Source organism: Bos javanicus, chromosome 11 (genome assembly GCF_032452875.1).
Source record: "Bos javanicus breed banteng chromosome 11, ARS-OSU_banteng_1.0, whole genome shotgun sequence".
In the NCBI taxonomy this organism is placed as follows: Eukaryota; Metazoa; Chordata; class Mammalia; order Artiodactyla; family Bovidae; genus Bos; species Bos javanicus.
The window spans coordinates 99,975,774-99,995,694 of record NC_083878.1 but is presented as its reverse complement, the minus strand read 5'-3'; the positions used below and the strand labels follow the sequence as shown (position 1 = coordinate 99,995,694).

Genomic DNA, 19,921 nt, shown 5'->3' with positions numbered 1-19,921 from the left:
GTGCTGCCGTGACCCTGACTACTCTGTGATGAGGTCGCAAGCCCAGGGGGAGCCAGGGCAGCAAGGCCTCTGGCACAGCTTTGCCCACTGGCTCAGGCAGGCACGCTGCACACAGGAGGTGCTTCAGAAGGTCAGAAGATGATAGTGCAGGCCGCGGGCAGCTGGGGGCCCCTGGTGCCTGTGTGGGACCACTGGGTTCAAAGTCCAGTCCTGTCCCTCACAGTCCCCGACCTGGATGTCAGAAGCAGCCCCTAGGGCCCAAGTCCCACCCACACAAGGTGGCGACTATGCAGTGGCCAGAGCCAGCTGCACACCCAAAGCCTCAGGTCGCCGACATGGAGAGAGAGGCCTTGATTTCTCAGTTCTAGCTGAGGGAGGGGGCCAGCTCTGGGTGGATTTCATCAGCAGAATGTCAAACAGGTTCAGCCCCGGCTGCAAGCCCAGCAGTGAAACCCCCATCTGGGGTAGGACCTGAACGGTCAGCTTGGGGCAGTGGGCAGCACGTGGCTGCATTCTGCTTCACCGTGGGTCCATGATTTTATGCTGTAGAAAGATACCACTGATTCCAGAGGGGTTCTCTAGATTTACAAAAACTTACCATCAAAATGTCTAGTTTACTAAGAGTGAAATTCTGCCCGTGGTTCGGGGAAGGAGAAAGCACAGGCCTATGTGAGTGGTCAGAGATGCATGCGCCTAGAATCAAGGCTGCCTGAGGTCAACTCTCCCCTCTGCCTTGTACCAGCTGTGTAACTGATACGTGGTCACTGGGCAAGGACTTGCCTGCTGAACCTCAGTCTCCCAACCTGTCAAGTGGGGAGAACACCAGCAGGTTCTGGGAGGCTCTGAGGTCCTTGCACCCATGAAGGGCTCGGGCAGCAAGTCTGGTCTAGGAGTCCCGTCTGGCAAAGCAGACCTCTGGTTTTTTCCACACTGGTCTTGGTTTATAGCCCTGGGTGTCCCCCGGGGCAGCTCAGATGGCCTACCTGCTGGGCATAGCCTCGGAACATTGGGTTGACCAACTTGATCCCATGGGACAGGCTGGTGGGAACCACGTAGCTGGGGCTGTAGGAAGACCAAATCCGTTAGTACAGGCGGTGGTCTGCTCTGAGCTACTCAAGCCTGCGAGGGCAGCTGGGCAACCATGATGGCCAGATCAGGCTCTGTGTGGCGTTTACCGCGATGTCGGGCGGTGCTGGCCCAGCCAGGGACCCAGCAGGTCTGCACATCTCTAAGGTCAGGAAAGGAAAACATCAAGTCATGGCTCAGCCAGGCCTAGTCAGCTCTTGACTAGGATGGCATCACGTCCTGCCAGCCCGTGACATGCCTCCTTTAAAATGGTTCTCATTCTGAAATATTTACTGTTGCTTTCTAATTTCAAAAGTCATACATGTTCATTATTCAACAGTAGAAAATTTCGGAAAAAAAAATACAAAATTTCAGGAAAGCACAGCAAAGAATCATCAACACTAGCAGCATCCTGCAGAGATAATGACCATGAAGATTTCCAGACGTTTCCTGGACAATGCAGACACAAAATTACACGCAGGTAAACACTTGAACGTGGCTTAAAGTTGGAGCTGTATTGCATCATGCTGTTTAATAATCTGCTTTTAATTTAATATATTTCGATGCACTCACTTTATTCCCAATGTTAACGTTTTCCTGGATCTACCCCAAGCATCTGGTCTTTAAATTCCTTTTACACTGAGCTAAAGCCCCTGGTCAGTGTCAGCCACCACTTCTGAAACCTTGTTCGATGTGCACAGATGTGGCTGAGACCTAGGAGTGGTCACCGTGTGTCTCCAGACCGCAGCACACACGCTCTGAAGCGCTGCCAGCTGCAGTCAACGCCAGGTTCAAGTTCTTGCTGTGCCTTTCACAAGATGTGTTATCTTGGGCTAGATGCTTGAATCTCCCTGAACCTCAATTTCCCCAGTTTGCGAGCCAGAGTTGGCTGTGACCTGTACCTGGAAGGGCCCCCGTAAGCATGACACAGGGGAAAGTGTGGCCCGTGGTGGCGAGAGGTTGAGGGCACCGGAAGTGCTCCATCAAGGGGCCCGACAGAAAGCCTGTCCCCATGCCCCTGCCAGAGGTCGGGGACTCGGTCACTCACCGTTTCCTGTGCCAGACCTCAGAGACCAGCTTCTGATAACTTTTGCACAGGGCTGGCTTCTTGTCTGTGCGGACCAGGCCTCCACACTCCAAGAAGAACTGGGTGAGCGGGGGGCTGGGGGAGGGGGCAGGGAGCCAGGTCAGCAAAGAAGAGAAGGGTACACGGCATCATTTACAAGAGCTGGCTGGAGGAGAAAACCTGTCCTGTGTGGGGATATACCAGGGCCCCCCAGAGCCATAAATACCTGTAGGTGACTTGACAGACCCCACCTGTTATGGGGCTGAATTGTATCCCCCTGCAAATTCATACACTGAAGTCCTAACCCCCCCACCGTAGAATGTAAATGCACTGGAGATAAGGTCTTTCTTTAAAGACTGTTGTGTAAAAATTAGAGGAAGCATCACCCCTCCTTTCATCGGCCCCTGCTTAGAAACCTTCCTGAGCCTGAAGGCCTCTCCCTCGCTTCTTTTTTCTTTGTTTTTGTTACCTCGTTACATAAGAAATAGTCATTTATTGTAGAAAAATTAGGAAATACAGATAAGCAAACAATAGTAACTGACCTTAATCCTACCATGAGTGGGGATAGCTACTCTGAAGATATCCTCCTAGAATTTTCTATGCATGCAGAGCCCCCATCCTTGCCCTCCTTCTCTCTCTCTCTCACACACACACACACACACACAGAACCCTTAGTAGGTGTGAGACCCTGAGTGCCAGGCAGAGGAGATGGCCCAGCCTCAGGGAGTAGAGGGTGTCTTAGATGGAAAAAAATATTTTCACCCCCAAAATGGGACTGCACCATATAAAGGATCACAACCTTTTCCTACTTATCATATTCTGAACTCCTCCCCGTTTCAGTAAATATTGTCCTGCACCATTTTTCCCTGAACTCACCGTAAAGCTGGTCTGTACTGAATTTGTGATTTTTATGGGCCTTTAACATGTTTCCAATAAATGGCAGGGTGAGGAACAGCACAGACAGCTTTTTCAACCTCTCTGGGTACTGGTACCTCCTTTAGGAGAAATTCCCATTGGAGGGATTGCTGGGTCAAAGGGCAGGTGTGGTTTGGGGCGTTTTGATGTGTACCCACATCCAGGCTTCTATGAGCAACACACACGCCCCAACTTGGGGGCGGCAGCTGCTATTCCCAGGGCCCCCCAAATCCCAGATGAGGCGAAACCTACCAGTTGGACAGAGCCTGCAAGGCCGCATTCATGTAGCAGGAGTTGCCGAGGTTCTTCATGCCCGTGAGGCCTGGGGACCAGCACACACAGAGGGAGGGGACCATGAGCACTCGGAGAGGAGCCGTGGCTCCCGAGCCCCCGAGGACCTGCCCGGGAAACCTGCCGAGTCAGCAAGGGCAGCGACCCGGGTTGAAAGAAGCCGGCCTGCCCAGGGGCACAGGGCTGAGGCGTGGCTGAGGGCTGCCGGGCCCCAGGGCTGCACTCCAGGGAAGCCCTCATGTCACAGAGACCGCCCTACGCCGCCCCACCTGTCCAGGCGGCACAGCTCGCGGGGCTGTTACCTCGTGGCTTCAGGTCGTCATCCTCCGACTCGGACTCTCCTTCGTCCGCCACAGCGATGGGGACGGCTTTCAGAGGGTGGGAGGGTGGCGGAGAGTCCTGCGTCCAAGAACCAGGGTGAGAAGTCAGGAAGACTAGTAGGTGAGGGGGGAGAGGGGCTGGGCACGGGCCCTGCGCTGGGGTCTCGGGGGAGAAGCCCAGACCCCTAGCCACTCAGTCAGCCCACCTGAGCAGGGGACATGGTGGTTAAGAGAGGGCATGAGTTTGAGCAACTCCGGGAGATGGTCATGGACCGACCGGGAGGCCTGGCGTGCTGCAGTCGCCAAGAGTCAGACACGACTGAGCGACTGAACTGAACTGGTGGCTTTGCCCTAAGAACTCTCTGGCTTGTGCTTTACTTACAGTAATGAGTAATAATATTTTATTTATAACAAATTTGAGAAAAAAATAGAAACAAAGAAAAAACAACAGGCAGCCCAACTTTTCTGAGACAAACACTGTTGATTATTATATCTCTGTTGCATTTAAACTGTTAATACACACACACACATCCAAAACAGGACTTGTATATACTTTTTTATAGACTTTTTTGTTAAAAAAAAACAAAAACAAAAACAAAACAACTCATATATATTGATCATTTAAGTCCACAAACATAGTCCATACACATTTATTGAGCACCTATTATGTGACCATCATTGTCAACATGGAGGAAAGACAGCACTGTACCCAGACACGTCAGGCCTCTCCGGAGGCTCAGATGCTGATTTAATGAGCCCTCCCTGAGGGTCAGCTCCACGCTGGGCTCTCCCACCCGCCTCCTCGAAGGGCCTGAATGGCTCCTGGCCTGGTGCACTGCCTGGGGGGAGGGTGTCTGGGTGTTTCCCGTGCCGGCCTTGGCCCAGGGCACCCCCAAGGCCTACCCGCCCCCAGTCACCTCTGCATCCTGAGCCCTCACACCGCCCTGGACAGGGCTGGGGCTCAGCGGGCATTAGCTGACTTGAGCTCTTCAGAGCCACCTGGAAACTCGGGAGTGGGAACAGACACCATCGGGGACCCGCTGCCCTGCCCTCGCCCTTGTTTCACCGCCGGCTGGCCCCTGCGCCCCCTCACCTGCTCTGAGAACTTGGGCGCAGGGCCAGGCGGGTGGGCCGCCAGGCGCGGCTCCAGGAACACTTCCTTCTCACAGGCGTAGCACCACACCCGGAACGTGGTCAGGTTCACCGTCAGGTTGTGCTTTTTCGCCTAGAGGGCAGGGTGCAGAGGAAGGAGAACACACTGGCCTACCGGGTGCCGCGGGCCTGCCTCAGCTACACGGGCTCGGGAATATCTCAGATTTTCAGGAATCTCAGATTCTGCTCCCCCCACCTCAGCCAGGCTTGCCAAGGGCTGCGGCTGCCTTCTCTCTTCCTTCTTTGCCGTGACTGTTCCCATTTTACACACACAACCCCCGAGGCCCAGAGAGGTGGGTGGAGCCAGGGGGCAGCTGGAGCTGGGGTCTGACCTCAGGGCCCACGCTCACCTGTGCGTGCAGCGTGCTGTGGTCAGCGAAGGATTCTCCGCAGCCAACGTAGGAGCAGGAGACCTGGGGAGAGATGGAAGGGGAGCGGGCGGGGGGCCGAGAGGACAGACAGGGCCATGCCGTGAGGGGGTGTCCCCACTGCCACCTCGGGACCCCAGGGACCAAGGCCCGGCTGCCGGTTTGCACACCCGAGGTGTGCGCTGGGCACGGCTGGCTGCCACACAGCCGCCCTGCCTCTGAGCGAGACGGGCGGTGGGCCCTGGGCTGAGGCCTGGCTGCTGGGCGCCCTGACCCGCTCCTCCCTCCACTCACCCCTTTTCCACCAAAACCCCACTTCCTGATGGGCCAGTTGGCAGGGCCACACTTTTGGTGGGGGCGGGGGGAGCCTGGGCCTCATGGCCGTTTTCTGACAGGGACGCTGAACGGGCAGAGGCAGCCGGGGGCCCTGTGCTGACCCCGTGCCCCGTGGTGACCTGCCTTTGGCCTTGCACTCTCCTCCCCCAAATCCGCCCAGCTCCCACGGCGCAGCTTGTGGTCTCCACCCAGCCCTGGCTGTCAGACGGCTTCACTGCAGGAGAGCGCTGGTGCACCCTGAGCAGCGGTCAGCCATGCACCAGCTGGTGAGGGGCAGCGTCACTTTCTGCGTCGGGTTCCGTCTCGGTCTCTAGGGGGGCGTCTGTGGGCTCCCAGGAGGCAGGGCCATGACCCCCACTTCCTGCCGTCCCCGGGGCCCCAGACCATGTCCTGCAGCGACAGGCCCCAAAGGACGAGGCCAGAGCCCTACGGAGGCTCCTGTGCCTTCTGCTAAGAGACTTGAACTGTGATCTTTGTGCCCATTTGCTGCCTTTTTTTGTCTCTCCTTGTATTTGTTTTCAAAGAAATTTTTAGGAAGATTATATAGTGTGATATATACTTGTGGCAAAGTTGGAAAACACTACAAAGTTATAAAGAAAAATGAATTATCTGTAATTCTGCTCCCCCAGAGAAAATTGTCACTTGTTCACACATTGACTGTTACTCTTTTGCGTGAGCATAATAATCACAACCAGATTTTACTGGACACTGTCTAAGGGCCACGAACCATGTTAAGGCCATCACAGGCACCATCTCGCCAAATTCTACCCTAAGGCGGGTGGTCCACAAGGCGGGGGCAGTCATCAGTATTGTGGCCTCTGCTTTATAGATGGCAAAACGAAGACCCAAACTGGCCCAGGGGTGTGTGTGTGTATGTGTGTGTGGCTGGGTGGGTGAACGCTCAGTCACTCAGTCACGTCTGACTCTTTGCAACCCCATGGACTGTAGCCGACCAGGCTCCTCTGTCCATGGGATTCTCCAGGTAAGAATACTGGAGTGGGTAGCCATTTCCTCCTCCAGGGGATCTTCCCGACCCAGGGATCAAACTCTTGTCTCCAGCGTCTCCTGCACTGCAGGTGGATTCTGTACCACTGAATCACCTGGGAAGCCCCAGCCCAGGAACTGACTGCCACTAACAAGTGCCAGGGTTCACAGCCAAGATGCTACATCGTCTCATATGCACGTGCTGAACAGAAATTTCCCCTTCATGTCGATGGGCTCATTCAGTCCAGAGCTTTTCCCTCTTCATCTTTAATGGTTGGAAGGGCAGGCAGCCCAGGGGCTCACACACTCTGGGGCCCTCTTGGCTTGGGCACCACACCCGAGACATCCATGCCCTGTGTCCCTGCCCAAGGTTTCAGGCCACGCCCACAGAGGACAGGTATTCCCAGCCCAGAGTCTGGACCCAGCTCCAGGCCCCAACAGCTGCAGGAAACTTACCTGGAGACAGGCCCACAGGTTGGGTCCAGAAACCCCGCATGACTGACAGGTGCTCTGTGTGAGGCGGGGAAAGAGACCAAGAGGAGGGTGTGAGTGGCCACAGGACATGAGCCATCAGACTCAGCCCAGAGGCTTTGCCTCACAGAGATTCCAGCCCACGGGGCCACTTTAAGCTTTACTGTTCAAATTTTGTTTTTTCATGTGCCTGAAAAAACATTTTCAATACAATCACTTAAAGCTTATCAGGGAATGTTTAACAGGAGGATTCCTACGTGCTGTTTCTCATAAATCCTCTGTTGCTTATCAGCTTCTGCCAGAAGCGAGTAGAACTGCACGCAGCTCTCAGGACTGAGGTCATACGATGAGACAGGCTTGAATCTCCTTCAGTAAACATTCTCCTTAAGACAAAACTGCCCAGTCTCGATCCTCTTTCTTGGATATGGATTGTCTCCTGACCTTGTGACCATTATTATCCCTTGTTACCTTGGTAACAGTTGTTGTACTTTTGGTTTTCTGATCTTTATCATTGTCGAAAGAAATTTCTTGTACCATAGCCTATATATACTCACAGAAAGACCATTAAAGCACTCTGCTCCATCAGAGCTTGGGTCCCTGTGTCTTTCTTTCTTTCTCTCTCTCTCTCTCTCCGGCTAATTTGCTGGAGCGCAGAAACCCGTCGCGCTTACTCTCCTGCCCGGGTTTCCAAGACTCCCCCGAGAAGGCGCCCTGTGCCTTCAGCCCCTTGAGAGGGTGCCCTGTGCCTTCATGAGCAATACAAGCCCTGTGTCAAGAGCTTTATTGGTTCTCTGCGTAAACCAGGGAATATCAGCCTCTTTCTCTCTTGCACGTTCTTATCATCAACTCCGGACTGCCAGTTCCTTTATGACACTCATTTATTTAAGCCTTTCTGCCCGGCTACACTATGGGCTCCATGAAGGAGGGATGGTCTGTTTTGCCTACCCCTGCGACTTCACAGAGTATGGTACAAACCAGATCAGTATATTTGTTGACCACAGAAACACCCAGGTATCTGTTGATCAGGATGACAGAGCTTGCTTCTGGTCCACTGATATCTCTCTTCCCTGCTTTAATAAAAGAATCTACGTATTTTGGCTGAGCACATGGTCAGTGAGCTACAGACTATGTGTCCTAGCCCCCACTGTGATCATGGGACTTGGTTCTAGTCAATAGCGTAACAGTAAAAGTGACATGTGCCACTTCTGAGTTTTGCACAACCCTTGGTCTCTCTCCTGTTTCCATTGGCTGGAATGCAGATGTGATGGCAGGAACTCAAGTAACGACTTTGGACCTGGAGGTGAAAGGCATGTGTTGAGAATGACAGATCTACTCTATCAGAGCTACCTACATCTGGACTGCTCAATGAGAAAAGCAAACTCCTATCTCATTTAACTCACTATATTTCAAGGTCTTTTCATTATAATTTAAACTGTCCTAAGTAATTTTGTCTGTGCCTCTCTAGAACAGCAGTTTCCAGCTGAGCTTCCACAATACCCAGTGTGTCTCTGCCAGTTGTGAGATGAATTCTAAGCACTGGTCTCTGCAGCAGTTACAGAGCTGATCCCTGGTGAGGGATCATAATGAGCCAGGTATCCAGCTAAGTTCTTTGGACCTTGCTCATGTAATCCTTATCACAGTCTCTGCAATAGGTCCCAAGACCCCCTTCTTACAGATGAGAAATGGAGGTTTGGAGAGGTCATGACCCTACTGTCAGAAGCACTATCAGCTGAGGAGTCAGGGTCATCAGACTTACGGGAAAGGTCTAGTCTCCTTCCAAGGGTGGCCACATCGACCCTTAGGCCTCCATGGGAACTTCTTTCCACTAAGCCCAGATTCTGGCTGTGTTTGTAAAAATCCTGAACATGGCTCTCTCAGCAAGGTTGAGAAGGCGCAGCTCATCCCATCAGTGGGGCTGAGGTTTGCAGTCTGTGTCTTAGGGTCTCTTGCCAAGGATGCTAAGGGGGCAGGAGACCAGTCTGCTCGATAGACTCAAAGTTGCTACTCCTGACCTTTCCAAATTTGTCATCTCTTTTGTGACTTTCTGATTTCACAGTTCACTCCCATCTTCCCAAATTTGTTTTTTCATTTCAGTCATATGAATGATAAAAGTATTATGTGCTTACTTCAACAACTTAAATGACGCATACGCTGTATATAATATGTAGCATATTACATACAACACATATACACTGTATATAATATGTAGTATATTATATATAATACATGCTATATGTGTGTCATATATTATATATAAAACATATATGCTGTATATGTGTCATATATTGTATATATGTATGCTGTACATAATGTATCATATATTACATATATGCTGTACATAATACGTAGTGTATTATGTATAATACATACATGCTGTAATAACTTGAAGTATTTCCCTCCATACCCTGGGCTAGTAAAAATGAGATCACACTGTACACACTTCTCAGTAACAGGCTTCTGTCACCTACTTAGGGCCACCCTTCTGTGTCTGTACACAGAGATCCCCATCTCATTCTTTGCGATAAGTACACAGGGGCCCACACTGCGGGTACAGACGCCACAACTGTTTCACTCATTCCCTTCCTGGTAGATATGCGTTTGACCACCAGTGTTTTCCTTTTACAAAGAATGCTCAGTAAACACTGCTGTATTTGTATCTTGTAACTGGTACACACACTGCTCCTAGACACATTCCGAGCACGGGAACTGAACCCCTGCAGTCACGGTAACTTGACTGCAAACGTCGGGTCCACGTCCCTCCTCCCTATCCCTGAGTGACAGCAGTTTGTGCCGTGCGCATCTGAAACGGTGCCATGTTGGTTTCCTGGCCAAATCCTTGACCACCAGGGAAATCAAGCACCTTTTTTCAAGAGTTTCTCAGCCACTTGCATTGCCTCCATTGTGAGCTACCCGGCTCAGTCCTTGCGCCTTCTGGGTATTTTAAAACCACGTTGGTTTCATTTTGTAGATTTCCAAAAGGCTGCCATGTCCCAGCCCGATCTTCCCAAGTTCTGCCTCCCTCTTCCCACCTTGTTTGTCTCCTCCCTGCTCTCAGATTTCCCAAGAAACTCTCAGTTTGTTTCACTTATTCCTTTGTGCAGACGCAGGAAGAGACCAGTGTTAGATGGGGCAAATGCACCACAGCCTTGCTCTGCTCTTCCTCCTGACCACACTGAAACCATCCTCTACAGGGTTAGAAACTGGTGATGAACAGAAATGGAACTTGTCTTACACAACAGCAACTAAGGGAACAGCTGGGTAAAAAACCCCTAGCCTATACATCACAAGACTCCTTAATCACCCCTACAGATAACAGCTCTGATGTATGCATTGCTATAGTAATAGGGGTCTAAGCTGTTTTTTCAGAAACTTGGAGTCTTGTCCAGTTCGAGCCGGCTAAGACTGTTTGGGACCACTGACCCTAAAACTGGGTGTGTGTAAGTGTCTGATAAATGACATTTTGATGTCAAAGGGCCCAAAACTTCAGCCTCAGATCATGCTAAGCACCTCCATTTTTGAACACGTATCCTAGGAAGAAGCACGTAACTCAGACACACTTGTGCAGAACACTGATGACCTCATCTCTCCCCATGCCTAAGACCATCCTGCTTCTTCATCCCATAAATATTCCAAGACCCTCGCCTTCTGGGAGGCTGATCTGAGGCTTGTTCTCCTGTTTTTTCACTTGTGAATCAACCCTTTCTTTGCTGCAAACCTTGGTGTCTCAGCGTTTGGCTTGCTATGAATCAGCAGATGAACCTGGTTCAGTAGCAGCAAACAAGACGACTTCAAAAGAAGCCACAGGAACTTTGAAGAATCACACCTGAGACTGAGCCAGCTCAGGCCAGAAGCCACCCAGCACCTGCTGGTGCAGGGAGGCTGAATGACCAGCATTAGGTGCCGGGAAAGAAGACACAGGAATCTGTCTAGGAGTCTGACCCAACCCCACCCCTGGGAATGGCCCCTCCACACGGCCCTGCCCCTGAACACGAGGACACTGTACAGACAGAATGCTGCAAAGCGCCCAGATGTCCACCCACAGAGGATCGGCTGCGGAGTCTACACAGTGAACTATGATGCAGCTTTAAGACAGACCACGAGACCCATGTGCTGAGACCACAGAGCTCCAAGATACTCTGCCAGGCGAACAGAGCACGTTACCAAAACAGCTACAGTACACTGCTTTCTATGTAATAGAGGGGAAATGAAAAATAAGTATTCCCATAAGCAAACTCTGAAAAGATACAAAAGAATCCAACGTTCGTGGCTGTCTGGAGGGTGGGATGGAGAGGGTGAGCACAGGACGGGTGGGAGGGGGACTCCCTGACATTTTTCTTCTTACATCATTTCAGTTTTGAACCATGTGAAAGCGTTACCTACTTAAATTGTTTTTAATCTAACAAACAGACAAACAGCACATCCTCCCTACTCAGTGTGGCCCACCTTTGGGAGTCCCCTGGGGGTCCCACGGTCAGGACTCCAAGCTTCCACTGCAGGGGGCACGGGTTGGATCCCTGGTCAGGGAACGAAGACCCTGCAAGCCACAGTATAGACAAAAAAAAAAAAAAACAGAGGCCCACCTCTTCTCTTTGAACCTCCCTGAGCCCTCCTCAGGTCAAGTGTGCAAAAAGCCCGTGGACTCTCGGAGCCTGACTCTCCGCCTTGCACCTGCTCCAGCCACTAATGGGCATCAGCGCTCCCAAAAGGATGGTCTACGTGGTAATTAATGGCTGTTAGGACGCAGCCCCGGAAGGCCTCCTGAACAGACGCCAGCTTTTCCATTTACATAAAAGGCCAAGCTGAGACTGCTGGGAGCCAGTGCTTCCGTGGCTTCAGAAATGTCTGTATCCCAGGAATGTGGTGGAGGCGGGGGGTGCCCTGGGTGTGGGCCTCAGTCCCGGAAAGTTTGACCCTTTACCTTGGATTTGAGCAGCAAGTCCTCTTTGGTCACCTCCCCTATCGAATCAAGATGAGGACAAAGATCCCTGGAGTCCCCCATGCTGGCCCGGGCTCACCTATAAGGAAACACAAGGGATCCTGGGTTAATGGCAGCCCCTGCCGGCTGGAGGCAGGAGAGGCTGAGGGGTTAAGTGCATACTTGGGTCTCGAGCCCCAGATCTGTCACGTACTTGCTGGTGACCCAGAGAAGCTACTTAACTGCTCTGAGCCTCACCCTCTTCGCCTGACGATTGGAGAAGGAGATAACACCTTCCGGAAGGGTTGCTCAGAAGATTCACTGAGGAAATATCAGCGAAATGCCTGGCCCAGGGACAGCAAGTGCAGGGAGATGATTAGAATTCAAGCGCTGGGTGTGATGATGAGAACTGTTGATAGGGAAGACACAAGGGTGCTTCCTGCATTTGGGGAGCTGCCTGTTAGGGAATCTAAAACTGCAGTCCTGTTGAGAGACACCAGCTCCCTGACCTGGAGACCACTCTACACTAGGGGGCAGCAGCGGGCAGGGTGGAGAGGCCAGGGCTGAAAACCAAGGAGAAAGGCAAAACCAGAAGGGGACTGCGCTCTTCTCTGAGCAAGCAAGCTCCCTCTTCTCAAGAGCTTCAGAGAGGCCAGGTGACCCAAAGGCCACTTATCTCACTTCCTGTGAGAAACCCCACTTACAGAAGAATCTTTAAACTCCAAGATACTAGAGGAGGAAGTCAGAGCAGCAGCTCCTCCAGATAATGTTATTTGAGAATGAGAAAGTCACAGAGAAGGGCGGGCAAACCAAGCTAGGAAGGGGTCTGAAGATGTTCGCTGAAGCACCAACGGTGGTGTAACTGGGTGACAGATTTCATAAGAGCTGTGTGGTTGTTGCTTTTGTTTTTTTTTTTTTTACAATTATAAAAACAAAACTCAGACGATATACTTTTTAAAGTACGAGGTATAAGAGCAAAATAGAGGGCTTCCCTGGAGGCTCAGACGGTAAAGCGTCTGCCTGCAATGCAGAAGACCTGAGTTCGATCCCTGGGTCGGGAAGATCCCCTGGAGAAGGAAATGGCAACCCACTCCAGTACTCTTGCCTGGAAAATCCCCTGGACAGAGGAGCCTGGGAGGCTACAGTCCACTGGGTCACAAAGAGTCAGACACGACTGGGCAACTTCACTTCAGTTTCTGGTGACTCAGTGGTAAAGAATCTGCCTGCCAATGCAGGAGATACGAGTTTCATCCCTGGGTCAGGAAGATCCCCTGGAGGAGGAAATGGCAACCCACTCCAGTATTCTTGCCTGGGAAATCCCATGGACAGAGGAGCCTGGGAGGGTTACAGTCCATGGGGTCACGAAAGAGTCGGACATGACTTAGCAACTAAACGACAGTAACAATAAAGTAAAATAAACTGCTGATGATATTGTGGCAAACTTCCATCCTGACGCTCTTCTGTGCATAATTCTCTTTTTTTTTTCCTGACCAAAACATTTAATTAACAGAAAAATATTACAATGGCAGAGAAAATAATAATAACAATAAAGAGAAATTCGAAGTGGGAATCAGGGTAGAAAACAATGCAAAGACTTTGGTTCCTAGGAGACCAACACGCCGGCTGAGCTGGCCTTAGCCCCAGCGCCTTCTGAGTTTTCCTTGGCTGCTGGCTTCTTGCCTTCCCCCAGGAGACGAAGGTTGTGCTTTTCCCAGAATTCATTTAGTTCTTTTCCCTTTGCCTGAAGCTGTTGTGTCAGCGTCTCCGTGATCTTCTGTATCTGCTCCTTGTAGTTCCCCAAGGCAGGCAGCGCCTCTTGGACGGTCCGCTCCCCCAGCACCCCTCCAAGCATGAGGCAGCACTTGCGGGTTTCATCTGCCTCCTTCAGAGTATCAGTCACTGCGCTGTGCTCATCCAACTCCATCGCTACCTCCTTCAGAGTATCAGTCACTGCACTGTGCTCATCCAACTCCATCGCTACCTCCTTCAGAGTATCAGTCACTGCGCTGTGCTCACCCAACTCCATCGCTACCTCCTTCAGAGTATCAGTCACTGCGCTGTGCTCATCCAACTCCATCGCTACCTCCTTCAGAGTATCAGTCACTGCACTGTGCTCATTCAACTCCATCGCCACCTCCTTCAGAGTATCAGTCACTGCGCTGTGCTCATCCAACTCCATCGCCACCTTCAGAGTATCAGTCACTGCGCTGTGCTCATCCAACTCCATCGCTACCTCCTTCAGAGTATCAGTCACTGCGCTGTGCTCATCCAACTCCATCGCCAGCTCAGCGGCCTTGGACGCCAGGACCCGCTGATCCTGCCCAAGACGGTTGAAGCCAGCGATTACCTGCTCTGTGGACACCCCTGCCCCGTGCCGCTCCCACTGCTCTCACCAGCGAGACCGCCATTCTCCGCCATCTTCACTGCCTGCTAACTAATTCTTCTCTTTTTTAAACCAGAAGGGGAAAAAAGCTATTTCAGTTTGAAAAGCAGATGCTTCCTTGGAGGGAACTCCTTGGTGTGCCGGCAGCTCTGTATTTGACTGTGGTGGTGGTGACATGGACCTGTATGCATTTGTACGTATTAGTTGCTCAGTTGTGTCTGACTCTTTGCAACCCCACGGAATACAGCCCTCCAGGCTCCTCTGTCCATGGGATTCTCCAGGCAAGAATATGGAGTGGGTTGCCATTCCCCTCTCCAGGGGATCTTTCCGACCCACGGATCAAACCCAAGTCTCCTGCACTGCAGGCAGATGCCTTTGCCGTCTGAGCCACCAGCGAAAACTGCCTGGAACTGAACACACACACGTGCACACACACACACACACGAGTGCGAGTAAAACTGGTGAAGTCTGAATGAGCTCCCTGGTGTACCGGTCTCTCTGCTGGTCATGACGCTGTACTACGGATACACCAGAGATGCGGTACCACTGGGGACCGTGGGGAAGGGAACCTCCCAGCACAGTTTTTGGCAACTTACTCTGAGTCTATAATTATCTCGAAAGAAAACGTTTAAAAATAAATAAGTAAATGCTGCCGCCACCCAATATTTTAGCAGAAATTGTACCCAGGAACCTGGCTTTTGACTCTAGCTCCAAACTGTTACCAAGAAAAAGGGCCCAATCAAAGATGCAGGAGAAGCCAACGGTGCTTTAATCAAAGGCAGAGGTTGTGCAACCACCAGAGGGAGGTGGACCCCCCAAGCGCCCTCCTGCAAGCCCCACCCCACCCCAAAAGATCTGCCCACGGTGAAGTGGCCCAGACTCCACGCCAGACAGGAGTGACTGGTGCTGACGAGGGGCCAAACTTAGTGTTTTCCACGCATTCTTCCCCTGAAAGCTTCCCCGGCCATCTCAGAGGCGGGGCTTTCCCCGTTTTATAGATGACTAAACAGGACACCTCTAGTCCCAGGTCTTGCAGACGGGAGCTCCAGGACTGGGGCCAAAACCCAAGTGGGTCAGACTCTTGGCCCGCTCTTTGGAACGTACAGAAAATGCAAACATAGGCAGAAGGAGAGAGAAGTGTGTAACCCACCCCCAAGCACTCATTACCTGGCTTCACAATTAATCCATGGCCAACCTTGCTGAATCTCAACCTGCCACTTCCTCCTTTGTGCAGCAAATCCCAGATATCACATCATTTCATCCGCATACATCTTTCTATGAGACTCAAAAAAGAAAAAAAAAAAAAAAAAACCCCACACAACCAAGATTCTATCATTTCACCTAAAAAGAAAAATCTATACTTCCTTCTTGGTCCGTGTGTAAGGGCGACACCTGAGTGGGAGAGGCTGAAGGCCTACCTCTGTGCAAAGCGACAGCCCCCGGAGGCAGTCACCCTCCGCATTCTTCGGTCCCGGCCAACGGTGGTGAGTTGATGCGCTGGGCTGGGGTGAGCACAGGCTTCTGCTGGGGAACCTGGGAAGACAAACCAGCACACTTCATGTCGTTCTGTTAACCTTAAAAATCACTCTCAAGGCTTCCCTGGGGGTCCAGTAGTTAGGAGTCAGCCTTGTGATGCAAGGGACACCAGGTTGACCTCTGGTCTGGGAAGATCCCCACGTGCCTTGGAACAACTAAGTCCTTGAGCCACAACTGCTGAGCCTGTGCTGAAGAGCCCAGGAGCGGCACCTACTGAAGCCCGCGCACCTAGAGCCTGTACTCTGCAGCAAGGGAAGCCCACACACTGCAACGGAGGGTGGCCCCCGCCGGCTGCAACTGGAGAAGGCGTGCTCGCAGCAGCGAAGACCCAGCACGGCCAACATCGAAATAAAATACATACATAAACCTTGAAAAAGAAACACTCTCAACACCAAGCAGAAGCTATAAACAGCCCACAATTCCTCCTGAGGGAGGGGGTGCAGGGAGTGAATTTTTGGACATTTGGGGCATCCACAGGCTAGACATACTCTCCAGTATGTCTCCAGGGACAATGAAAACACACCACTGCTGGGACGGCTGAAGAAGGCTTGGGTGGAGCTGGCAAACAGGGTCAGCCCTCCCCTCCGGGGGGGTGTCAGACCCCTCACTAGTCACTGCTGGGCATTACCTTTGTGATCTCCGAGAGATGGTTCGGCAGCAGAGGGCCACGGGGGGCCGCTCCGACAACTGCTCCCCGCTGGACCAGAGGATCCACCCTTTCCACGAGTGCCTCAGATCGTGGAAGCACTCAGATCATCCTTTTGATCTGAGACCCTCAGATCAGCCTTCCAGCCTCCCAAGAACTTCCCGCTGCTCAGGACCCCTGACTCCTGGGTCGGGAGCAAGCCTAGGCTACCGACACAACAGTGTGCGTCTGCGCGTCAACACTGGCCCCCCGTGGTGGGCCACGTCTTCTAGGCGCGGGCAGTTCAAAGAGGGAGAGGCGGTTAGAAGCTGCCATTTAAAACGGTCACGTGACAATGATGGGGCTCAAGGTTCTGAATTCCAAGCCTCCTCACTTGAAGTCAGACTTTTAGTTTTTTCGTTTCCACTGAGGTCAAGTGTGCTGGGTGGCTGCCAGCTTCACACTATTTTAAGCTGCAGTATGTGGGCTTTTCAGTGTCTTTGGTATGCGCTCCATCTCTTGGGCTAGATGGTGAAGCCAGGTCATGAGCGGCAGACTCCATGCTAGGAACACTGCCCCGGACAAGGACGACGGTCGACAGGCCCACTCCTGAGTCACAGGTGCCATCCGACGACTCAGGTTCTTGCAACTTCAGATAGAAGAAGCAGAAGAAAAAAAAAAAAAAAGCCCTGTGGCAAACAAACCTGTGTACTGTCGCTGCCCCTGCTTCATGGATGAAGAAACAGAACTGGAGTTTAAGGAGCCAGGAACCTGGCCAAGATCAATTCTGGGCTAGTAAACAGTGGGCGGGGACCTGACTGGTCTATCCAGCGCACAGCCTTGCTCTAAGTCAGGGGTCAGCACACTTTTTCTACAAAGGCCCAGGTAGGAAATATTTTAGGCTTTGCGGGCCACGCTGATCTTTATCACGTACATTAATTTTATTAAAACCAAACCAAACAGCCTTTTTCTATTTACAGGCTAGGCAGGAGATGAAACGTTTTAATCCAGCACGGAAATTAACGAGGCAGAAACAAAGGAGTGAAGAGGAGACCCTTTTCTGGATGAGTCATGGGGTGAAGAGCTGCGCTCTCAAGCCAGCCAGGTAGCAGCCTGGGGCACTTCCTGGGTTGGGGCTTCCGGGACCTCTCAGGGGCTGATGCCCTTCTCTGAAATGGTCCCCAAGTGTCTTGTTCACTCTCTATGGGCCTGGAGATCTCCAGGGAAGGAGGTTCTGCTCCCCAAGGTGCTCTCAGGGGTCTGGGGAGAAACAAGCACAGACCTAAGAGGGGAACCTCATGTACCAAGGATGCCAGACACAGGTTCCTCTTATTTTCAAAACTTTAAAGATGATACTTAAAAGTAACCTATTAGGGTCTGTATTACAAAAGCAACACAAATTCATCATAGAGTTTGTAGAAGGGACTCTCCTGATGATCCAGTGGTTAAGAATCCGTTTGCCAAGGCAGGGGACACAGGCTGGATCCCTGGCCTGGGAAGATTCCACATGCCGAGGGGCAACTAAGCCTTTGTGTCCCAACTACTGAGCCTGCGTGCTGCAACTACACCCATGCTCTGCGAGAAGAGAAGCCACTGCAGTGAGAAGCCTGTACCGCAACTAGAGAGGAAGCCAAATAAAGCAACGAAGACCCAGTACAGTAAGAAAATAAAGTAAAACATTGTAGAAAATGCAGATGAACAAAAAAGAAGGAAACAAAAATCGCTTGGGACTTCCCTAGTGGTCTAGTGGTTGAGACTCCATGCTGTGGAGGCAGAAGGTTCAATTCCTGGTCAGGGAACTAGACCCCACATGCTGCAGCCAAATAAATAAATATTAAAGAACATAAGCCAAAACATAACAGATTTAATTTGTATACAGCTTTTGGAGGTTCACATTCTGTTTCCCATGTCACTAAATTTCTTTTCAACAACTTCATTGCTGGGCTTCCCTTGTGGCTCAGCTGGTAAAGAATCCGCCTGCAATGCAGGAGACCTGAGGTGGGAAGATCCCCTGGAGGAGGGAACGGCTACCCACTCCAGTATTCTGGCCTGGAGAATTCCATGGGCTGTGTGGTCCATGGGGTTGCAAAGAGCCAGGCAGGACTGAGTGTACTTATATGCTTCCCACATCACTTAATTTTTTTTAACAGCTTCATTTCTAGTGGCTGGATAATATCACACCACATATAATCTAAGCTCTACAATACCTTACTCAATCATTCTCCTACTGGTAGACACAGGATATCTGTGTGAGTGTGTGTGTGTATGGCAGTGAGGATTATTTTAGAATATAAGTCTTTGACTACATCTTTGATCAAAAGAAAAATTACTGGGTCAAAATATTTGTTTTGAAAGTACTAGATATATACCGACAAGTTTTCCTCCAGAAACATTATATAAATTTATTGGCCTCCCAACAGTGTCTGAGCAACATAGAAAGTTTAAGGCTTACTAATATTTTTTTAAAGTTAATGTTTAAAAATCAGTTTATAGAAACAGACTCACAGATATGGAAAACAAACTATGGTTACCAAAGGGGAAGGGGGGGAGGAATAAATTAGGAGGTTGGGATAAGTATATACACACACTACTATATATAAAGAGATAACCAACAAGGGCCTACTCTATAACGCAAGGAATTATACTCAATAGTTTGCAATAATCTATAGGGGAAAAGAATCTGAATAAAACATAAATTCACGTATGTATGTATAACTGAAGCACTGCGCTGTACACCTGAAACTAACATGACACTGTAAATCAACTAGACTTCAATTTAAGAAAGCCAGTTTATATATGGGGAAATGTCGAGTGGTAGTATCAAAAACTAGATGCTTAGTATTCTATGCAGGACCTGAAACATCTAAAGTGCACAAGTCTGCAAGGATCACACTCTGATGACCCCGGCCGTCTAAAAGCTGTCATTTTGCTTTATCTTGGTCCCCAGTCAACGCTGACCAGGCACCTTCCTGGGTGATGGGAAACAAGCCAGGCATGGGCGCTGCCCTCATGGGACACAGAGTTCCCTGTTTCAACACCAGGGTGCCTGTGTGCAGCCATGAAGGATATTATAATCGCTAACGGGAGCCACTTTCCGTTCTTACCGCAGTCAGCTGCTCCGCAGGCGTCAACCCCCCTGGAGTTGACTACGATCACGGAGGGCAATAATGGGGACAGCCAGACCTGCGTTCAGCTCCTCGATCTTGTCACTCACAAGCTGGTGTCTTTAGCTAAAATCACCAATCCTCAGTTTCCTCATCCAGGAAAATGGGGACAAAGACAGCAGGTGGCTGGTAGGGTGACTGAGAAGATGAGGTGGGACAACACATAGCAAGGATTTAGCGTAACGACTTCTGATCATAGGGACTTGCTCAGAGTTTGTATTTATCTGAACAGCAAGCACCTCCCTACTAGTCCAGTGGCTAAGACTCCAAGCTTCCAACGCCGGGGCCCCAGGTTCATCCTTGGTCAGGGAACTAGATCCCACATGCTGC

The 19,921-nt window shown here is 51.0% G+C and overlaps 1 protein-coding gene and 1 pseudogene across 4 annotated transcripts in view; both read right to left on the bottom strand.

Moving 5' to 3' along the window:
- The window catches only part of USP20 (ubiquitin specific peptidase 20), a 44,500-nt gene that overhangs the window by 18,847 nt on the left and 5,732 nt on the right, over positions 1 to 19,921 (bottom strand). For 2 of the 4 annotated variants that reach the window (XM_061433803.1, XM_061433807.1), the window contains exons 2-10: positions 15,685 to 15,799; positions 11,887 to 11,983; positions 6,954 to 7,007; positions 5,160 to 5,222; positions 4,751 to 4,882; positions 3,640 to 3,736; positions 3,299 to 3,368; positions 2,114 to 2,227; positions 984 to 1,062 (exon numbers count right to left, since the gene is read on the bottom strand). In XM_061433803.1, the coding sequence (XP_061289787.1) occupies positions 984 to 1,062; positions 2,114 to 2,227; positions 3,299 to 3,368; positions 3,640 to 3,736; positions 4,751 to 4,882; positions 5,160 to 5,222; positions 6,954 to 7,007; positions 11,887 to 11,967 (690 nt within the window). In that variant the 5' untranslated portion in view covers positions 11,968 to 11,983; positions 15,685 to 15,799. Of the gene's footprint in view, positions 1 to 983; positions 1,063 to 2,113; positions 2,228 to 3,298; positions 3,369 to 3,639; positions 3,737 to 4,750; positions 4,883 to 5,159; positions 5,223 to 6,953; positions 7,008 to 11,886; positions 11,984 to 15,684; positions 15,800 to 16,430; positions 16,753 to 19,921 lie in introns of those variants that run through there. The other 2 variants (XM_061433804.1, XM_061433805.1) reach the window with 2 other exon arrangements.
- LOC133257639 (prefoldin subunit 2-like) lies at positions 11,992 to 15,650 on the bottom strand (annotated as a pseudogene).